General features: G+C 40.0%; 1 protein-coding gene across 4 annotated transcripts in view; it reads left to right on the top strand.

Annotated features, from left to right (window-relative positions):
- The window catches only part of LOC135184546 (dipeptidase 2-like), a 41,403-nt gene that overhangs the window by 13,775 nt on the left and 9,779 nt on the right, over positions 1-17,849 (top strand). Inside the window, exons 1-4 of one of the 4 annotated variants that reach the window (XM_064160413.1) lie at positions 7,924-8,734; positions 15,846-16,123; positions 16,853-16,979; positions 17,451-17,580. In XM_064160413.1, the coding sequence (XP_064016483.1) occupies positions 15,990-16,123; positions 16,853-16,979; positions 17,451-17,580 (391 nt within the window). In that variant the 5' untranslated portion in view covers positions 7,924-8,734; positions 15,846-15,989. The other 3 variants (XM_064160415.1, XM_064160416.1, XM_064160414.1) reach the window with 3 other exon arrangements.

The raw sequence follows: 17,849 nt of genomic DNA, 5'->3' as shown, positions 1-17,849 counted from the left end.
CATATTACTTAAGCAAGTCTGTGGACTCTACAAATAGCAATGAGGGAACAATGTTTAGGCTAATATAACAGTCCCAGTGTACAGTGATATATACTTGCAGGTCAGCTTCTTGCATGCAGGTCAGCTTCTTGCATTCATTCATGCATAGGTGCAGTGATGACAAACGTAGATACTTAGAATAGGCCACCACTGGCTCTTGTGGATGTGAGGCTAAGGCTGGGGAGAGGAACTCATTTCTGGAACAAAGTTTAGTAGCTGGGAATTGCCGTGATTTGTGACTTTTTTGAAGATCTTTTGGAGGGGCAGTAGTGCTGCCTTCCTTACCCTGCTCTGATATACTCTTGTTTACAATCTGTTATGGACGTTATTTCTCCTTATTTCCTCCCTTACTTTTTAGGTGGGAAGTGGCCAGGAAGGGAAAGATGTCTAAGTTGCAGTGGAAAAATATATCTACCGTGACTGCCTGGATGCCACATGCAGTTCTCTTGGTTTTCTACAGCCTGGCTGTCTTTTGGCACAGTGCCTCAGACAGCATGAAGTTTTCCAGTCCCCCAGATCTGTTTGTTTGTTGGGGTCTGCCTTTGGCTCGCAGACAACTGCTTGCCTTACAATACGTTCAGGGAACCTGCAGGCTTTGGGGCTGTGCTGCAGATCTGAGTGCCATCTACTGGCATTTCACCTTCTCCTCGGCTTTCAGATACCTCCCATGGTTCTTGGCCTTGGGTGGTTTTCAGATTTCAGTGAGACTCATATGTCTGAGGGAGTGGGAGGAAAGGGGAATATTCTGTATGAGAAGTGGCAGCGACCTGTTGAATTTGATATGCACTAAATAAGGTACAAAAATTCAGCTTGCTTTAACTAGGAAACTGAGATGCTGCAAATCTGTCTTAAGGTGGAGGCTGGCTGGTGTAGGAGGCTGGCTGGTGTAGGAGGCTGGCTGGTCTTACTTGGGGAAACAATTTCCAGCAGTAATTTATGTGCTTTGCTGAAAACTTCTTCTGAAACCATGTCAGTGTGACATTCAAGAGTTGGGTTTCTTTTTGGTGGTGTTCGTTTGGTTGGTTGGTTTGCTTTTAAAGATTCCTTCTTGTGTTTCCCTCTTTCTACTACTTTTCAACTGCTTCAAATGGTGTATTTTTGACAGGGAGGAATCCCATCATTGAAAATTCACAGTCCAAATGCATCTGGAATGGAACCAACCAACAAATAGCACGTGAATGTGTAATGTTTGATTTGCTGAGAGCATCCACAGTATGTGTGGTACTTCGATATTCACAGTGTTTCACCTGAAAACTGGAAACAACTAATGCACTGTGTATTGAGCTGCATGGAGTATCTCAGCTCTACAAATTCTGCTGTTCTTTAGAAACTCTGTTCCTTACTGGATTAAAACAACAAACATTTAAAAATGAGTAAGGGGTTGTAGATAAAGGAAACTGAATACTTCTCGTGGGAGGAAAAGAATGGCAGAAATCTGACGGACATCACCTGAAGTAAGGCTGAACTGGAAGCCAGATGCTGTTGTGCCTTTGAGTTGATGTCATGCTAAATGGAATCATTGGACTCACATGCTGACAGGTGTCAGAGGTGTCTTGCTGAGAGAGGACAGCACTGAACCTCTATGGATAAATTGGCAGTCCCATGGTTTACAATGGGAGAAAAGAGTGATAATGTCAGCTTTAGGAACAAGGATAGAGGGGAATAAAACCCAAAACCATGAGATGGTTACATTTATATTGTAACATTTTCAGTCCCTGTCAGTACAAATCAATTAGTCCATTTTTCTGATTGCTAATGGGTGCTTCAGCTCCTAATTGCACACCACATCAGGTATGTTGTAAATCACTCTTATTGTTTAGATAGCGATGGTTCAGCTTTCTGATACTTGTGATTAGCTCTCCAAGCCTCTTGAATTTTGAGTGGGAAGAAGGCACTCAAGCATAACAGTGAGCAAAAGCCTTACTGTCTCACTTTTCACTCTCTTGGGAGAACATAAGATACATCTCAGATCCATTTAAAGGAAAGCAAAGAGGCATCTATCCCCCAAAATCCAGTCTGTGGCTTTGAGTTCTGCAGCTTTATACTGTGCTCTTCAGTAGACTGAGTGAGCTATCTAGATGCAATCCCTAGGAAGCAATCAGTGGTAAGTCTGAAATCTCTGCACCTGAGTTGTAGCAGTCCTCTCCAGTTGTGATACTGAGCTTGTTTATATCTTGTTGAGAGAAGGTGCCAAGAGGCCTTGCTGCCTGCGCTGCATGTATTGGCTAAATAGTGAAATCCCACATTCAATTCTTTTCCAGCCCTGCATAGTCTCTTTCCTAAGAATGGAAACCTTCAGCTTCTCTAAGGTTTGAGTCTCCTGGGTGAAAGATTGGAACAGAATCACTCCGTCCCACTCTGGCCATGAAAATATCAACCACTGTACGACTGGGCCAGGCAAAAGCATCTTTTAATTGTTAATGTGCTTATGTGCACAGGAGATTATCTAAGTTAACTATATGTACATGACAGGAACGCTTGAGTACGTTTTTCTGTAAAGTCTAGTGAGTCTCTTCAAGGAGAGGTACACCTCTCTACTGGCAGAAACCTATCCAAGCTGACTAACTGACTAGGAAGACTGAAATTGAACTGTTCAGCAATCTTTGATTTGTTAGTCTTAAACCTTTTAGCAAAACACCTCACTTTTGGTAAAGAATCAGTTAAAATACATTCCAGTTACTTAAGAATATGCTGCAAATATCCACAGAGATCTTTTACCATGATGATGAATTAAATGGTTAGGAAATCCTTCAGTGAAACTTTTTCAGCTTTAGCAAAATACTTAGCAGTCTAAGTCCCACCAATTCTATGCCTGAAATAATGACAACTTGAAAACAGCAAGAACACAAGAGTCAGACAGTGACTCTTCTCTGTGTAAGGGGTGTCATAGTTGCACATATAAATAAAAGCAGCAGTGTAGAAATATCATTGCTCTCTTCATGTAAACTGAAGTGTGTGATGCCATTGGATTTGCTTTGGGCATTTTAACAGCCTCTTCACTCAAGTAAACCAATAGCTATTGACTTCTCTGTGTCTCCTAAACTGGCTCCATCACAGGCATGATGAGGCAGGTCTACTTAAATACACAACAGTATAGATCCTCCTTAGTATGAGGATAAATCCTTCACATAATGCTCTTTACAGTGGGGATAAATCCTTCATGTGACTTTTTCACACCTTCCTTATAGGCAGGCAGATGCATGGCAGTTATTGATGATTATAAACACCCTACAAATGACTTTTGCCATACCTAGAGTTTATAATAAAAATAAACCATCTCCATTTGAACAGCCAAAAGCATTTTTCTAGACTTTGCAGATTTTCTTCTGCAGTTCAATTTTTGATAAGGCAGGTAGAGTTTTCAATAAACTTAGTATTCCTTTACAACTAACCAGCTAAGAAATGATGATCTTAGCTCTCATAGAAATTATATTGGAATAGAGCTACAGAAAGAGAAGACTGTTTGGCATAAAATGGTGGCAGGTATATATAAAACTAGATCAAGAAGATGCCAACCCATACTAACCCTCAAAACAGGATGCTACTTGATGCTTTTTGCTTATTCTGCAAAGTATAAGGAAATGTCCTGGATTGCATCACCAGATTCAAGACAAGATATCTCTTCCTGTGTGCTTCTGTGGTTTTGTATGTAGCTCTTTTGTCAGCTGTGGGTGGTCAAAGTGATGTGAGTGACATCTTGGATTTTAGCCTTACATGAAAGAACAAGATACCTTGATTTGGCTCCTTGTGTGTGATATATATTCGTAAACACATATATGATTCTGTGAGAAAGGTAATCAGATCCCAGTACACAGTCTGAGGAGACATACCACTCTGTGATTCCATGTGAAAGCTGGAAGCAGGCCACCACCCTGGAGGGGCACTGCTCCCTCTAGCAAATAACCAGACTTGCTGGTGCTTAGATGAAAAAAGATGAAAAGGTATTAGAACTTCATTGGAGTTTGAGCTTGGTCCATCCTGATTTGAAAAACAGATTCTATGACAACACTTCTTATGGTCATAACCTAATTTAAAGGTGGTTCACAAAGCTATTTTTCCTCTGTGTGCATTGACCTGACCTAGCTGCTTACATAAGATCACTTGTTTGGTTCATTTCCTAGTGCTCCTTTCTGTATCAAGATAAACTCTCAATTGGCCAGCTCTGAAGCATAATGAAGTTCTGCAATAGCTCTCCTGAGTAAATCCTGCTCTTATGCTGTGAAAATAGCCCTTTTACTTAGTCATTCCAGACTGCATCATCAAGTGCTGCTTAGTACATAAAGGAAGATGTTAAGTGTACATGCTGCACTTTTAATAGCTTCGCAAAAAGTTTCCATGGTGACTTTCTTTCATTGCTGCAAGGGAAGAGAACCTTTCTGATAGAATCAAGCACCTCAATTAAAGAAACCTTTTCTTAAGCATCATAATACGTTCTATAAATCATAAAGTACCTCACAAAAAAAGAGAACCTAACTTGGCAAATTTTCTGTTTTAACAAAGACATCCTAAAGACAAAGGTACGTGGAAGTCTCTTAACTCTTCTGTGGAAACAAAAAATCAACCAACCAACATAAAAAACCTCCAACAAACAAACAAACTAAAAAGCCACCAAACCAGCAGAAAAACAACCAACCAACCAAAAACCCCCAATGAAACAAGGCAACTCTCAAGTTTCTACTGTCCTGCTTACCAGCATACTTCAGAGTGACTGACTTGGCTTTCTCCATGGGGTTACATTTTACACTGGTGTTTTAAAGAAGGAAAAAAGGGAGTGTGTGTGCTTAAGTGTTAAATACATGGCAGAACACTACAATGAAAATCAATAGCACCTAGACTCCAGTATCCTGGAGTATGCTGATGAGCTTTCAGTTAAAGGTGGTTGGGAGCTTCTTCCTCATAATGATTTTCTGGTTGAAATGTCTCCTTCTCAAAAATTGAAAAATAATGCTGCCCTGGGTGGCTTTGGGTGTCTGGTGATCACAAGGGCAGCTGCTGCTTTGCTCACGCTGAAAAATTGGAATGGGAGGTGGCAGAAATAGAGCTATGAGAATTCTGCTTTTAAATAGGAAAAGGTGCTTATATAGGAATCAATCCAGAGTGGGAAAACTTTTATTTTCCCATAAGTACTTTAACAAAACTATTTCTGGAAACTTTTTTAGTTATAATTCCCAAACTGAGAAGGCAACAACTTCTCCTGTCCACAAGGCTTTTGTGATCTCTTCTAGTGCTTTAAAAAATATTTTTCTTTTTATTTTCTTGTTATGGAGTGGGGAGAAACCTACAAACAAACCCAAACAAAAACACTTCCTCGAGTGAAGCAAGATAGTTTGCAGCCTGGTTCGCAGAAACAGTTGGCAGTCCTGACGGTTGGTGCTCTGCTAGATCACAGCGTAGGCGTGATTTTTATCTGGGAAGCTTCTGCCACCTGGTGGCAAGAACTTTTCGTCTTTCTTGATTCTAAGGTTAAGCTGGATACTTGATACCTATACCTTTCCTTCCCACACTATATAGAAATTAATTCTGCAGAAGTAGAGCATTGAGCCGGGGAATCCACAATAACTTCGGTATTTGTACAAACAGTGGTTGGTAAGAGTCATTGATGGGTGCCAGCACAATACTAATTTATGTTCATCCTGCAAGATATCTACTTTCATTGTGGCACTATTTGCTTTCAGCTGTAGGCAACATTCTGCTATAGCTTCTTTCCTAGTGGTTACAAAGCTTTGGTGACATCTTGATGTGCTTGACGAAGCCTTTTCTCTGTTCAGAACACAGAAAATAAAGACAGGATCTGCAAAGAGAAACATTCAATCTTCATATTTCATGGATGCTGGGCAAATCAGGTTTATGAAAATGTGGCAGCTTCAGCCACCTAGAAGACAGACTAAAATGAGAAAACAAAGTTTTTTACTGACTTGGTTGGTAACATTTTTTATTTCCCAAGCTTAGATTAATATTTCTTGCAAGGTCTTATCTGAGAAACATGTTGCAAACATGTGCTGGTTTGAACAGATTAAGCCAAGCAACATCATATCACCACTCTCTTCAACTGTGAACTCACTCCATTTTAGGAGTTGAAATAAATACTGAGATCCATCAAAGAAACAGATGGAATTTAATTTGCAATAGCTAAGATAATTGCTGGGTCTATGCAAGTAGAAATATTGATACATGGGATTTGCTTTTCCTAACATGTTGTAACAGTTTCTAATTAAAACACTGATATCTGTGCTCAAGAAATGCTCAAATGACAGTCATGGAGATGTCAATTTCACAAGGAAGTAAACCACCAAGTTTGGATACTCAACAAGTGGCATTTATAATACTATATTAATGTGGCTTGTCCCTAAGCTGTTTCTCTGTATGTGATTTTAAAGCTGATTTCCCCACATGTACCTATGCCAAAGGCTAGAGGACTGTTATGTAGGGTAGATGATGCCAGAAGCTGGTAGAGTATAAAGATTGTATGGAGAAACCCAGTAGCAGTTGAAAATGGATGCTGCAGGAGGCATCAGCGTTTGCAAAGCCCTGCTTTCCCAGCTGTAGTAGTGAAATGAGCAAGACTGCTCTGTCTGGAAGACGCCTTCCTAGAGTGAAACAGTTCCAACACATACTGTTATCCCTCACACCCTGACAGCAGCTGGTGTGAGTGTCAGTGCTGCATTTATGTTCTAGCTTCTCAGCTTGCTCCAAACCATGCCCGAGGTGAATAGAAGATGATATAAACATAGGGGTAGCTATTATCAGGGAGGGACAGCTGTGTAACGACATGCTGGACAATAAAAATAGCTCTGAAGATATTTATTAAGTGAATGTCCTGCCAGATGGACTCTGCAGGAAGGACATACATCACAAATGCCACATTATAAGAATTATTATACACAAACAGCTGCTAAAGCTCATCCAGGGCTATTGGAATAAAAGAACCGAAGGAACATGCCTGTCAGCCAAAGGAACAATTTGGCTATAGGCAGCTTTAAAAATCAGTTACATTCTGAATTTGCAAAAAGGTGAGCTGTTGAAAGTCCAAGCAGAAGCTTAGTGGCTCAGCAAAAATTGTTCTTGAACAAGGAGCTTAGTTGTCCCAGAGGTATGAGGAAACATGAATTTTTAGGTAGAAACCAAATCAGAGCTTAAACTTGACTTGACAAGCAGAGAAAATAGGAAAAAGAAATTGCACGGTGGCTATGGAGTATTTAATTACTTTGGAAGAGGAATATGAGAATTGGAAAAGTTGGAAATGGGCAAGGAAACATGAGCGAGAACTAGACTACAAATGGGAAAATTAATCTAAGCCTGTTATTTGCTGCTTTACATTAAATTTGGGAGAGTTTCGTGTCAGAGGCATTAAGAATGGGCCTATTCTGGCTCAAGCTGCAGTTTAGGTAGAGGATATTTTCTGAAGAAAAAAATAGTCTTTTCCCATGATTTGTATCATTTGTATCATTTCCCTTGACCTGTATACATTTGTATTATGTAGGGTTCTTCAGTCCACTTGATGGTAAAGATTTATACCAAGTTCACCAAATTAGCAATGTACAGCAGAATTCCAAGTCATGTGAGGGTTTCTATTTTCCAGTTAATGGGAACTAGACAATAGATGACTAAAGCATGTTCCAGTTAAGACATGACTTGTGCAACAGCTCTGCGGGGATTTTCATTGTGAGGCTTGGTGATTTCTCTGCAATGGAATCAGAAACAAAAGCATGTGGCCTTTTTGTTTTCTGTGCAAGGTATGAAGGAAGATAAAACCAATGATGATCAAACCTAACGTCTTGTAGAACTGTGAGATCATATTTTTGCATGTATTTCTTTGTTTTCAAACTGCAAACTTCCACAAAGGCAGTGAAAAGCACCCAATAGGTTCAGAAACATAAGTATCTCTGAAAGGTCACCTGTACCTTATAAGCTTTTTTACCTTTGGAAGTATCGTCTAATGGCAAAGTCCTGAACCAAATCCAGCAGCTATAGTAATGAGGGCAAAGTCAGGTTAGCAGTAAGGTGCACACCTGGAGCTGGGTTTAAGTTCAAATCTAAGAGACTCTTCTCAGCGCTTGTTGGCAAGAGGATAGGCAACCGTCGCAGATTGCAGCAAGGGAGGTCCCAGCTGAATCTAAGTGGGAAAAGAAAATAATCGCAAAGTGAATAAGCATGCACTGGAACAGGGGCAAGGGGAGCTCGTACAACGCTTTTCCGTGAAGACATCAAAGTTCCACAGGACGAGGGCTGGTGCAACTTGATCTTTGAAATTACCGTATCTGGAATCAGATGGCTGGGCTAGACGACATCCCAGCAGAAATTCTTCCCACCTGAATTATTCTGTGATGAGGGGCACCTGTTTATTTGTAGAGAGGCCGAAGTGAGCAGCGTTCCCCCGCCGGCGTGGCAGCGGGCAGATGGGCGCTGGGCTGCGCAAGCAGCTCCGCCTGCCACCAGAGGGAGGAGGCGCCGGCTCCGCACGGCACAGCCCGGGGCGTGCGGGTACCCGGCTGGGCGGTAGCTGGGCTGGAAGCTCTGTCACAGATCTTCTATCTCTAACGTGAACCATTTCCAAATGCCTGTTGCGTGTGAAGGCTGTGACGTGAGATAAAGGGCTGAAGGACGCTTCTTGGCTGCTGCTCTGAGGCCAGGCTTTAGCGGTCGCATCCAACACAGCAGCACGTGGATTTCGACCCCACTGCTTTTCCCCGAGAAGGTAACCTGCTGCGAGGAGCTTTTAGAAAAACAACGAAAAAAAGCTGTACATCTCTTGTCAGCTTCCATTTTGCAATTCTGCTCAGTCAGCTGTGGTGGGGTTTGTATTTTAAATGCTGTTTAAGTAAGAGTGCCTAACATACCCTGTTCTTAACTTTGCATAGTGCTTGCAATTCTCCATCAGTTCTCAAGAAGTGATTTCTGAATGATGTTGTACTTATGTGTCTTTCTTTATCTAAACAGTCTCAAGGGCAAATGACTCTTAAAGTATATTTTGCATGAAAGCTTAGAAGATACTTTTATATAGGAAATCTATGGGACGTTTTTGTAGCTATCAAGAACAGCACTTTTGTGTGAATACACAGAATGGAGATTTGGAAATACATACTTAATTTCTGTTAGCAATCAAACTGGTTAAAAAAAACCCATGTAGGTACAGCTCCTGCTTAAAAGTCTTCATGAAAATCGCTATGGAATTAATGTTGATGGAAAACCAGTAAATATTTAGGCCAAAATTTACAATGTGTATCAGTTTGTATAGCATCAGGACAGTGTTACTGTGTGAACAAGGCCTGATACTTTCTCATTAAGCACTTTGAACGGACAAATTATGTGGATTTCTGGAAGTACTGTACTATGTCACAGAGTCCACAATCAGCTATAAAATCTTAATATTCTCTTTAGGGTCCTTTTGTCAGGAACTGGCATGATTATAGAGATACAGGTTGCAGACCTGATCATATTTTGGTTTCAGGAATTTGAAATAAAAAAATGCCTGTGGAAATTCATTTGCCTTTCTAATGCCAGTTTGTCAGAATTCTGATGCTTGGGCAATTTTTTGAACTTCTCCTTTTAGTATTTAGGATGCTGAGCTACCCCAAACAAATATAACATTTTCTAGAATAGAAAGACAAGTTTGGGTTGTTTGTTTTTTTTATTGTGGTAAGAAGGTCTGCATTTGTTGCAAAAAGTGAAGTCTCTATTTATGCTTTGATGTTTGAGGGAAATCTCTAGAGTTGCCACAAAGCAGAAAGGAAACAACTTCTGATGGCTCTCTGCCCTTTGCTATTCTGTAGAAGTGCTGTTTAACTACAATTTTTTGGGTCTTACAATGCATGTATATTTCTAATGCAAGTTTTTGGGAAGAAAAACTCTGAAAGTGCACTCCCATCTGAGGAAGGATTTCAAGGACGATTGTGTTTCCAGTAACTACTGTCCCTCAAAATCTTTCATTTCTATCTTGGCTGGAAGAAAACAAAGCGCTGTCTTTTAGATTGGGAAATATGCAAGCACAACCCCCCCCAAACCCATGCCTATTTCTACTGAGAGCTCTCACTTGAGTGCTCAAGTACTCAAATAGGCTTTCTTGTGCTGAGGCAAAGTTTGTTACCTCCTGTGAGAGCAGTGTTTCCACAGGCTCCATCCATCATGGTAAAATTTGTTTGCTAATGCTCTGTAATGCTCATCCACATGTCCTCTGTCTGTCTCTATCAATATTTTGCAGTGTTGTTTTTTGAAAGCAGTATCCAACCATTTCCAGAATATTAGAAATGTTTTGGAACTGGGCAAACTCCTGACAAAATGAATGACTCTGTCAGGAGTAGAGGCTGGAGGGAACACAGCTTGCACTGACCTGGCATTGAGAAGGGACAGGAGCATGGGTCTGGGGAGCCAAATGAGGTGACTGGGAGGAAGAGTGGTTTTTTTTTTTTCATATAATCTGCTGTCTGGTGCTGTGAAACCTGTTGTGCTCCAGGAGTACATTTGCAGAGGGGAGCTCTGGAGTAGCTATTTGCTCAAGTCTGTATGTGCTGCTCAACAAGCTTTGGGTTGCATTCTAGGAAAGTGGTTATCACCAGATCTGAGAAAGAGGGGATTGCACAGTAGCAAAGAAGCCAGAAGACTCCCTGCATCAAACACTTTCCACTGAGGTCAGCACTCTAAAGTTGGATGTAGTTTTGTCCGATAATATCTGGTCTGGTCCAGTACTATAGTTTTTGTCAACCTGTTCTGGTTTGTTCTGACCTTAGGAAGTTATGCTATAAAGTGTATCTGTCCTGAAGTTAAAAGAAATTCAGTAACAGGATTTCTGAGAAAATAGTCCTCATCATTATTAAATTTGGTTTTTAAAATGCATAGTATTAGCAGAGCTCCTATTCACTTCAGAATCGATTCAGCATTGGAATTTGTCAGAAAGTCTTAAAAATTGTGGACAAAATCCCCCCAAAACATGGCAAAGTAAGGGATGAGAACCTGATAGGTCCCCTAAAAGGAAGTTATGAGAAAGTTCATACACTTCAGTGGAAAAGAAGTCTTGCTAGATGAGGTCATATTGCATCTGCAAAACTTAGAGTCTACATACATGGTGGATGGCATGTGAAACATTCAAGTATGCACTTAAATTCAAAACTGAAAGCCAAGAGTGACTTTCTCTCTATGTGAAAGCACTGTGATTGTCACTAGTGGGTTCCTCTTTTCCAGAAAGTTTGCCACAAACCATCCTGTTCTTATCACTATAAATCCTCAAATGCCTTCTGACTGCTACCATATTTATTCTCTTTTACCCCTGTTTTAAACACTAAATTATCGTCACCCTGTTGTCTCATTGATTGGTGTCACTTCACTGCACCTTTGCACAGGCAGGAAAAGAGCAGCAGGTTGGAAATTATAAATTCTAATACAGCACTAAGGAGGGGAACAAATAAACTTGACGTGATTCAAGGCTGATGATGGTGGAAGGAACTGCAAAGAAAAATTGAGAAGGATTGAAAGACTGTCTGGATGACAAGGTGAATTTCAGAGGGATATGTATCTTTCCTTACAAATATACTGCACTGCATAATGCACATAAGGAAGATTTTGCTTAGGATCCTGGTCACCTTGTCTTGTCTGTGCCGTTGCAACTAAACTGCTGCCATGGTCTGAGGTAGTTAATTCAGAGCCACACCAGGATTATCTACTTGAGATCTCAGCATAACATGTCTGTGGAGAGGATGAACCTTCTTAATTTTTCAGGATATGTTACTATCTTGGTCTGTGAGCTCTATTTTGTGGAACTCTATGTATTTGATTTGGCACAGTAATTCAACAGATAGGAGTATTAATGTAATGGCTGTCATGAAGTGCTTTAATAAATAAAGATAGAAAATTTGGACTAGAAATTGGATGAAAGGTATGTCATTTCTAACTGAGATTTGCTGCACTTAAATAGCAGCTATTTACTGAACCTTCTGCACTGAGGTCTGGCCTGCCTGCTGCAAAGGAGAAGAGGGGCTAGGCAGCATGTTCATACTTCCAAAGATGGTAAATGACAGAAGCATGCAGCAAAACTTTCCTTTTTTTTTACTGTAGAACTTTTCATTAACTTATAGGGCAGATAGGGCCCTCTTGCCTCATTCTAGCTCTGTCCTGCCTGATATGGGAACATTCTGTGCAATGCATGCTTTCTCAGAATTCAGGTTTTACTGATAGCTGCTCATGAAGAGTTTGTGGAACATAAACCAGCATTAGAAGCTAACTAGTGTGAAGCAGTATGCTTTTTGTGTCTGTAAAGACTCACTTTGTGCCTACTGCAACTCTCCAGAGACAGTCATTGCTTATTCTGGTCTGTGGGCTGATGGCTTTTCTAAGCCTGATGCCCCAGAATTGCTGTGCCTATCCTGTGTGTAGGTATGGTGGGAATGAAAAGCAGTCATGTATGAAAGATTCAAAGGTAGATATGAAAATACACAGTTTGGCTCTGAAGTGTAATGTGGAAGAAGAGATAGAACTGCACCTCCCTCCTTATCTCTTCAACACTGTGTGTCTGTAGATTGCAGGCCTGTGATACTTTGCATAGCTGGGGTAGAGCTAAAAGTAAGAAGGAAGTTTTCTTTGTATTCATTGTCCCTTGTAGTGTTAGACATATTCCTTTGGGATAGACTTTTGGCCTGTGGGAGACTCAGCTGCAGTGCCTAACTCAGAAATGTAGAGATGTATTTCAGTTCCTGGAGCAGGATCACGAGGCTGCCTCTGGGGATACATGGTGTGCTTTACTTTATGTATCCCAGGGCTGGGAGAGAGGAACTGGGCAAGAGAAGTAGCAAGCTGTTGGGCTTGCACAGTATCTTCCCATTTTCTGCATGAGGTTAATTAAATCCACTGTAAACAAAGTGCTGCAGTTCTAAATGCATGTAAGATTCCAGTAAAATTCTGTTTATCTTTTAATTTGGAATGTGCCCTCTTGGTTAAATGAATTGTATTGATAAAAAGTAAGAGAAGGAAACTAAAGACCACATCTCAGTAGCACAGTAGGGCTCCTATTCTGAATGTGGGCTTTGCTGTACCTAGATGGAATTGAAGTTTAAGCCCATGCATCTGTGACCTGATTCATCTTGTCCCAAAGGTCAACTTGCTCAGCTTTGGCTTGTCAATAACAGTTGTTTCCAATGATGAATCAAATATTTTTCTGCTAAAGGCAGTATTCCCCAAAAAATGATGGAAAAAGATCCTCACAATATTTTTTCCATGTATACAAATATAAAGCTGTATCAATGAATAAAGGCAGAAAAATCTCCCCTCCAGTCAATCAATATGGAAAGAACACAGATGGTTCTCTTGTTTATTGTGCAGATATGAGAAGAGAAAGAGTTTCTTACATCATCTGTGGTATGAATCCTGCATGTGAATACTAAAGTGTTGCCAGGAAAGAAGACAGTCAGAGAATGACAGAATTGTTTAGCTTGGAAAAGATCTTAACGATCATCAAGTCCAATCATTAGTGCAGCACTGCCAAGTCCTCTGTGGTCCCTCAGCACCACATCTACATGCCTTTTAAATCTCTCCAAGGATGGTGACGCCACCGCTTCCCTAAGCAGCCTGATTCAGGCCTTGACAACCTAGCATCCCAGGACTGTTGTTTATTCTGGCCTCAGGGGAAGTAGTTGTGCCTGCAGGAAACCATTCCCATGAGAAACGTAAATTGATTCCCATATTGTCCTGAGGGCCTAGCCAAACACTCTTAAGTTTCATACACATGAGAATAGGCTTAGAGTCAACCGCATCTGTTATATTTGTTTGTGAATGAGAAAATAGTGTGTGAAGCATCTTTGGAGAGTGAATCTATTTCTAGAGTGCTTTTCTCTGTCTAGCACTACTTCACGAACACTCTTTTCTTGAAGGAAACATTAAGGAGTGAGGGTGATTCATTTCCTTCAGTTAGTGCCACAGCTTCCTCGGTATCATATTTGTATTGGATCTTCATTGGTGCCTGCATAGTACTGTGTTTATTCAGCTGTCCTAGAGCTGCTTTCTGAGACCATTTCAGGGCCAGTTTTAAACCTGCCTCTCCATCTATTCTCCCTTTTTATTAGCTTGTATATTCCCACTGTTCAAAAGTGCTTCCTGACAGATGATCCCCCAGTTGAATTTATTCCCGAATCTTGTGAAACAAAAAACTCCTGAGACAGATTCTCAGAAGGGGAGCTTTAGAAATTTTTGTCAAAGACTTTCTGTTTCTTACTATAGCAGTTTTCACCTTTCTAAACCCAAGCCATGAGGTCATTTCTCACTCTTTTAAGTTTTTGTTTTAATTTTTACATTATTTTAATGTAGATATAGAATACATGTAAAATGGATTCCTTTTTAGTTCAAAACATTTTAATTGCACAGCTCAGTTAAACTTATACTGGCTTATTAAATATAACTCCTTTACAAACATATATTTTATCAGGCATAGGGAGAGAAAATCATTCAGTCTTAAAAATACAGTGTTTAATGTGCTGCTTTTCAACATCCTGGTTACAAGCCTACTTTTATTATGGTTTGGATTTTTGTAATCAAAATAAAAATCAAATCAAAATAGTAACAAAATCAAAAGAATAAAAAACCTAGTGAGAGCAAGAAAGAAACGTGTTTAGACAGGATGCTATCAAGAGGAAATCTGCTTAGCATGACTTGAATTTGCTTCTAAGGTACCATCACCTATGAATGTCCCTTGAAAATCTGATTTGATAAATATATCTTTCTATCAGAAGGCTGTTTCAGAGCATATGTCCACTTCCTGTTGCTGTACAAAATTTGCTTATATGAAAGAGAAGCAAAGCATGCAGGCAAGGTGAACAGCCTTGTAATTGTATACATTGGATATCTGCCATTTGTTTTTAGCTCTGCAGACAAGGAATACATAAACCCAATTTTATTAGTTAAAAACTTTTGTGCTGTCAAAAGAAAGTTTATAAATGCAAACTTTTCTGACTCATAGTGGAAAACAAATGAAAAGTCAACATTCTTTTTTTAGTCTTGTTGTCTTTAGTAAAAGTTTGATCATTGGCTCTGCAATATTAGAATTCTAGCCAAACATCTTTTATTTGAAAGAATTCACAGGGCATATGCATCTAACCAGGTTGTCACTCCAGTGAATGAAGGAGGTGTCAGTTCCATAGCTTTACAGGTAATGCTGCCAAGAACTCTGAATGAAGGGGGGGGGGGGGGGGGGGGGAAAGCAACCTTTTCCCTGCAAAGGTGTTTTTATCTCCCAGTAGGTCTTATATTTACTTGACATAGCACAGCATGTTTGTAAAAATGCTTTTGACTGACTCCTGAAAGAATGTTTTCCAAGTGATTGAGTACTGTGTTTTAAAATAGAGGAGCAGGTGAAGTGACCCTTTCAGGTCTGGCACATGCTAGCCTTGCTAAAATATGGGAAAGTGTTGGATTTCAATAGTTTTCCTTTGAAAATACTCAGACATGCTCTATGTTTTAACATGACCTTTTACTCAGAAGCTGCTGATTTGTGGGTTTTCTCAGAAATAGCTTCAGTGTTCACTTCAATGTGAGGACTGCCAAATACTGAGAGCAAGCCAGATAATGCAATGAGTAAACTATCTTGTACTGGTTTGGGAGCTGCTTTTTGGGAGATGTGAGTCAGGGTCCGTTTGGCTCACGCTGCCATATCTGACTGATGAGTTGATATCTTTCAACAGTCAGCTGGTGGCAGCAACAGAGTTTAAGGAGTGGTTGTGCACAACAACAGCCGGAGACCTTAAGATATTCCGAAGATAGTGGCTGTTTCACAGTTTTTGCTGCTACCTTCCCTTCTGTTTACTGTTCTCTTTCTTCCTTTTCTTCTGCAGAATTCACCCCAGTCTTACCAAAAGGAGAGGCATTTCAGCTCTGCCTATACTATTAAGTCTACAACTTCCACAGACCAGAGATCTTGCTGCTGCATTGCCATCAGTGAAAATTTGTAGTATCTTTTTGCTTTAACAAGCTGGAAAATGGAAATGAAGATAATTACAACAAAGTTGCTGTGGCTGTTGATGTTTATCGCTGATATTCTGCCATTCAGCTATGAGAAATCAATAAGAGAGCGAGCTATTGAGCTGATGCAGGATGCACGTTTAATTGATGGGTACATGATATATGTTAAACTAAACCTTTTGTTTGGATCTTGGCAAGTGTGTTTGGATCAGCAGAGACATAGGCTGTTACTAGCATATAGCAATTAATCACTGCTGCACTGATTTAGCCAGAAGAAGTTTTGGTTCAGAGGATATTTACAATAGGATCAGGTTATTCTAAATGCATTTGTGATTTTCTGGTCAGATTTCACCACTCAGTTTTTTCTACCCTTTACACAATGTCCCAGTCTCCTCCCAGTAACTTAATGGCTTCTTTCACTGGCAATGACGTCTGTGCAAAGCCAGAAGGGGTTCATACCTTGAAAGGGTTCCCTCACAACCTGAAGAAATGATGTCTGTGTTGATTATGTTTTGACCTGGAAACACAAATGCACAGGCAGCACTGATTATTCTACCACAAGTACTTGCTTATAAGAAGTGTGGTTCTACCATTCCTTCAGAAACAATAGGGAGAAAAATAGATACAGAGACTAACAGCTATAAAAATGGGAGAAGAAAAATAGTTTCTTGCTGTCCTACTTAAGAAATTTTTTTTTTTTTTTTTTTTTTTTTTTTTTTTTTTTTTTTTTTGCAAAAGAAGGTAGAAATAGGCATATGTTACTGCAAGGATTATGGGCAATAAATGGTCTAGGGGACAATGAACAGTGGAAGAAATTATGTTTGGGTTAGAAGGGGAACAACTTATTTCTATCACAAGCCCTATTTGTTTTGAATTCTAGCCACAATGACTTTGTACTGCAGCTGAGAATATTTTACCAAAATAGACTCAGTAAAGTCAACTTAAGAACACTCAACAAGACCCACACAAACCTTGCAAAACTTCAGGCTGGTTTTGTGGGAGCTCAGGTATGTATTGCCATAGTTATGAGTCTGAGAACATATTTTTACATTTGCCTCTTTTCCAATCATAGAAGTACTCCTGGCCTTGTTTTGGATTCTTCCTGATGAAAAAGGAAAAACCATTAAACTGAAAAGCCGCAAACACTTTTCCATAACATTCATGTTTCAGTAGTTTGTGGTTTTTAACTAGGTACCCTTAACCAAAACAGCAGCATTTGTTTTGTGATGAATAAATTAAATTTACATCTGCTTTCCTGCACGTACTGTGCAGTAGCTGAATGGGTCAGGAGGCTTTAATCATGTCTGGAGTGGATGCTCTTGCCTTGCATTGTAACTCTTCCTTTGGGGGGGAAAAATAACTCCCTTGTAAACTGCAGGAAATTGATTTGGTCTGTGCTCATGAACTTCACTAATAGCAAATGAAAGTTCCAAGTTGAAACACAAGTTATGTAGTTCAATTGTCAATGTTTCTTTCAGTTTTGGTCAGTGTATGTTCTTTGCAGCGCTCAGAACAAGGATTCTGTGCGTCTGACCTTAGAACAAATTGATGTTATCAAGAGGATGTGTAACAGCTATCAAGAGCTTGAACTTGTGACGACTTCCCAAGGTGATGCTCTTTTTTGTAACAGCAATCATTTTTCCAAATGGGATTGCAGGAGGCATGTGCAAAAGATAGAGAACTGCAAGGAGGGACTTACCCTGATTTAAAAAGTGACTTTTAGTTCAGTTTTTCCACTGAACCACAACAACTGGCTCTGTGCACTGTCCTGGCCCATTGCAGCCAGGAGCACAAATGCCACATAAACCTGTGCTACTATAACCTCCTGTTCTATGCAAACATGCTATTGATTGCAATTTACAGTAATAGTTGTGGCT

Source organism: Pogoniulus pusillus, chromosome 20 (assembly GCF_015220805.1).
Source record: "Pogoniulus pusillus isolate bPogPus1 chromosome 20, bPogPus1.pri, whole genome shotgun sequence".
NCBI classification, from domain to species: domain Eukaryota; kingdom Metazoa; phylum Chordata; class Aves; order Piciformes; family Lybiidae; genus Pogoniulus; species Pogoniulus pusillus.
The sequence above is the reverse complement of the archived record's forward strand: the minus strand, read 5'-3'. Positions and strand labels throughout refer to the sequence as shown.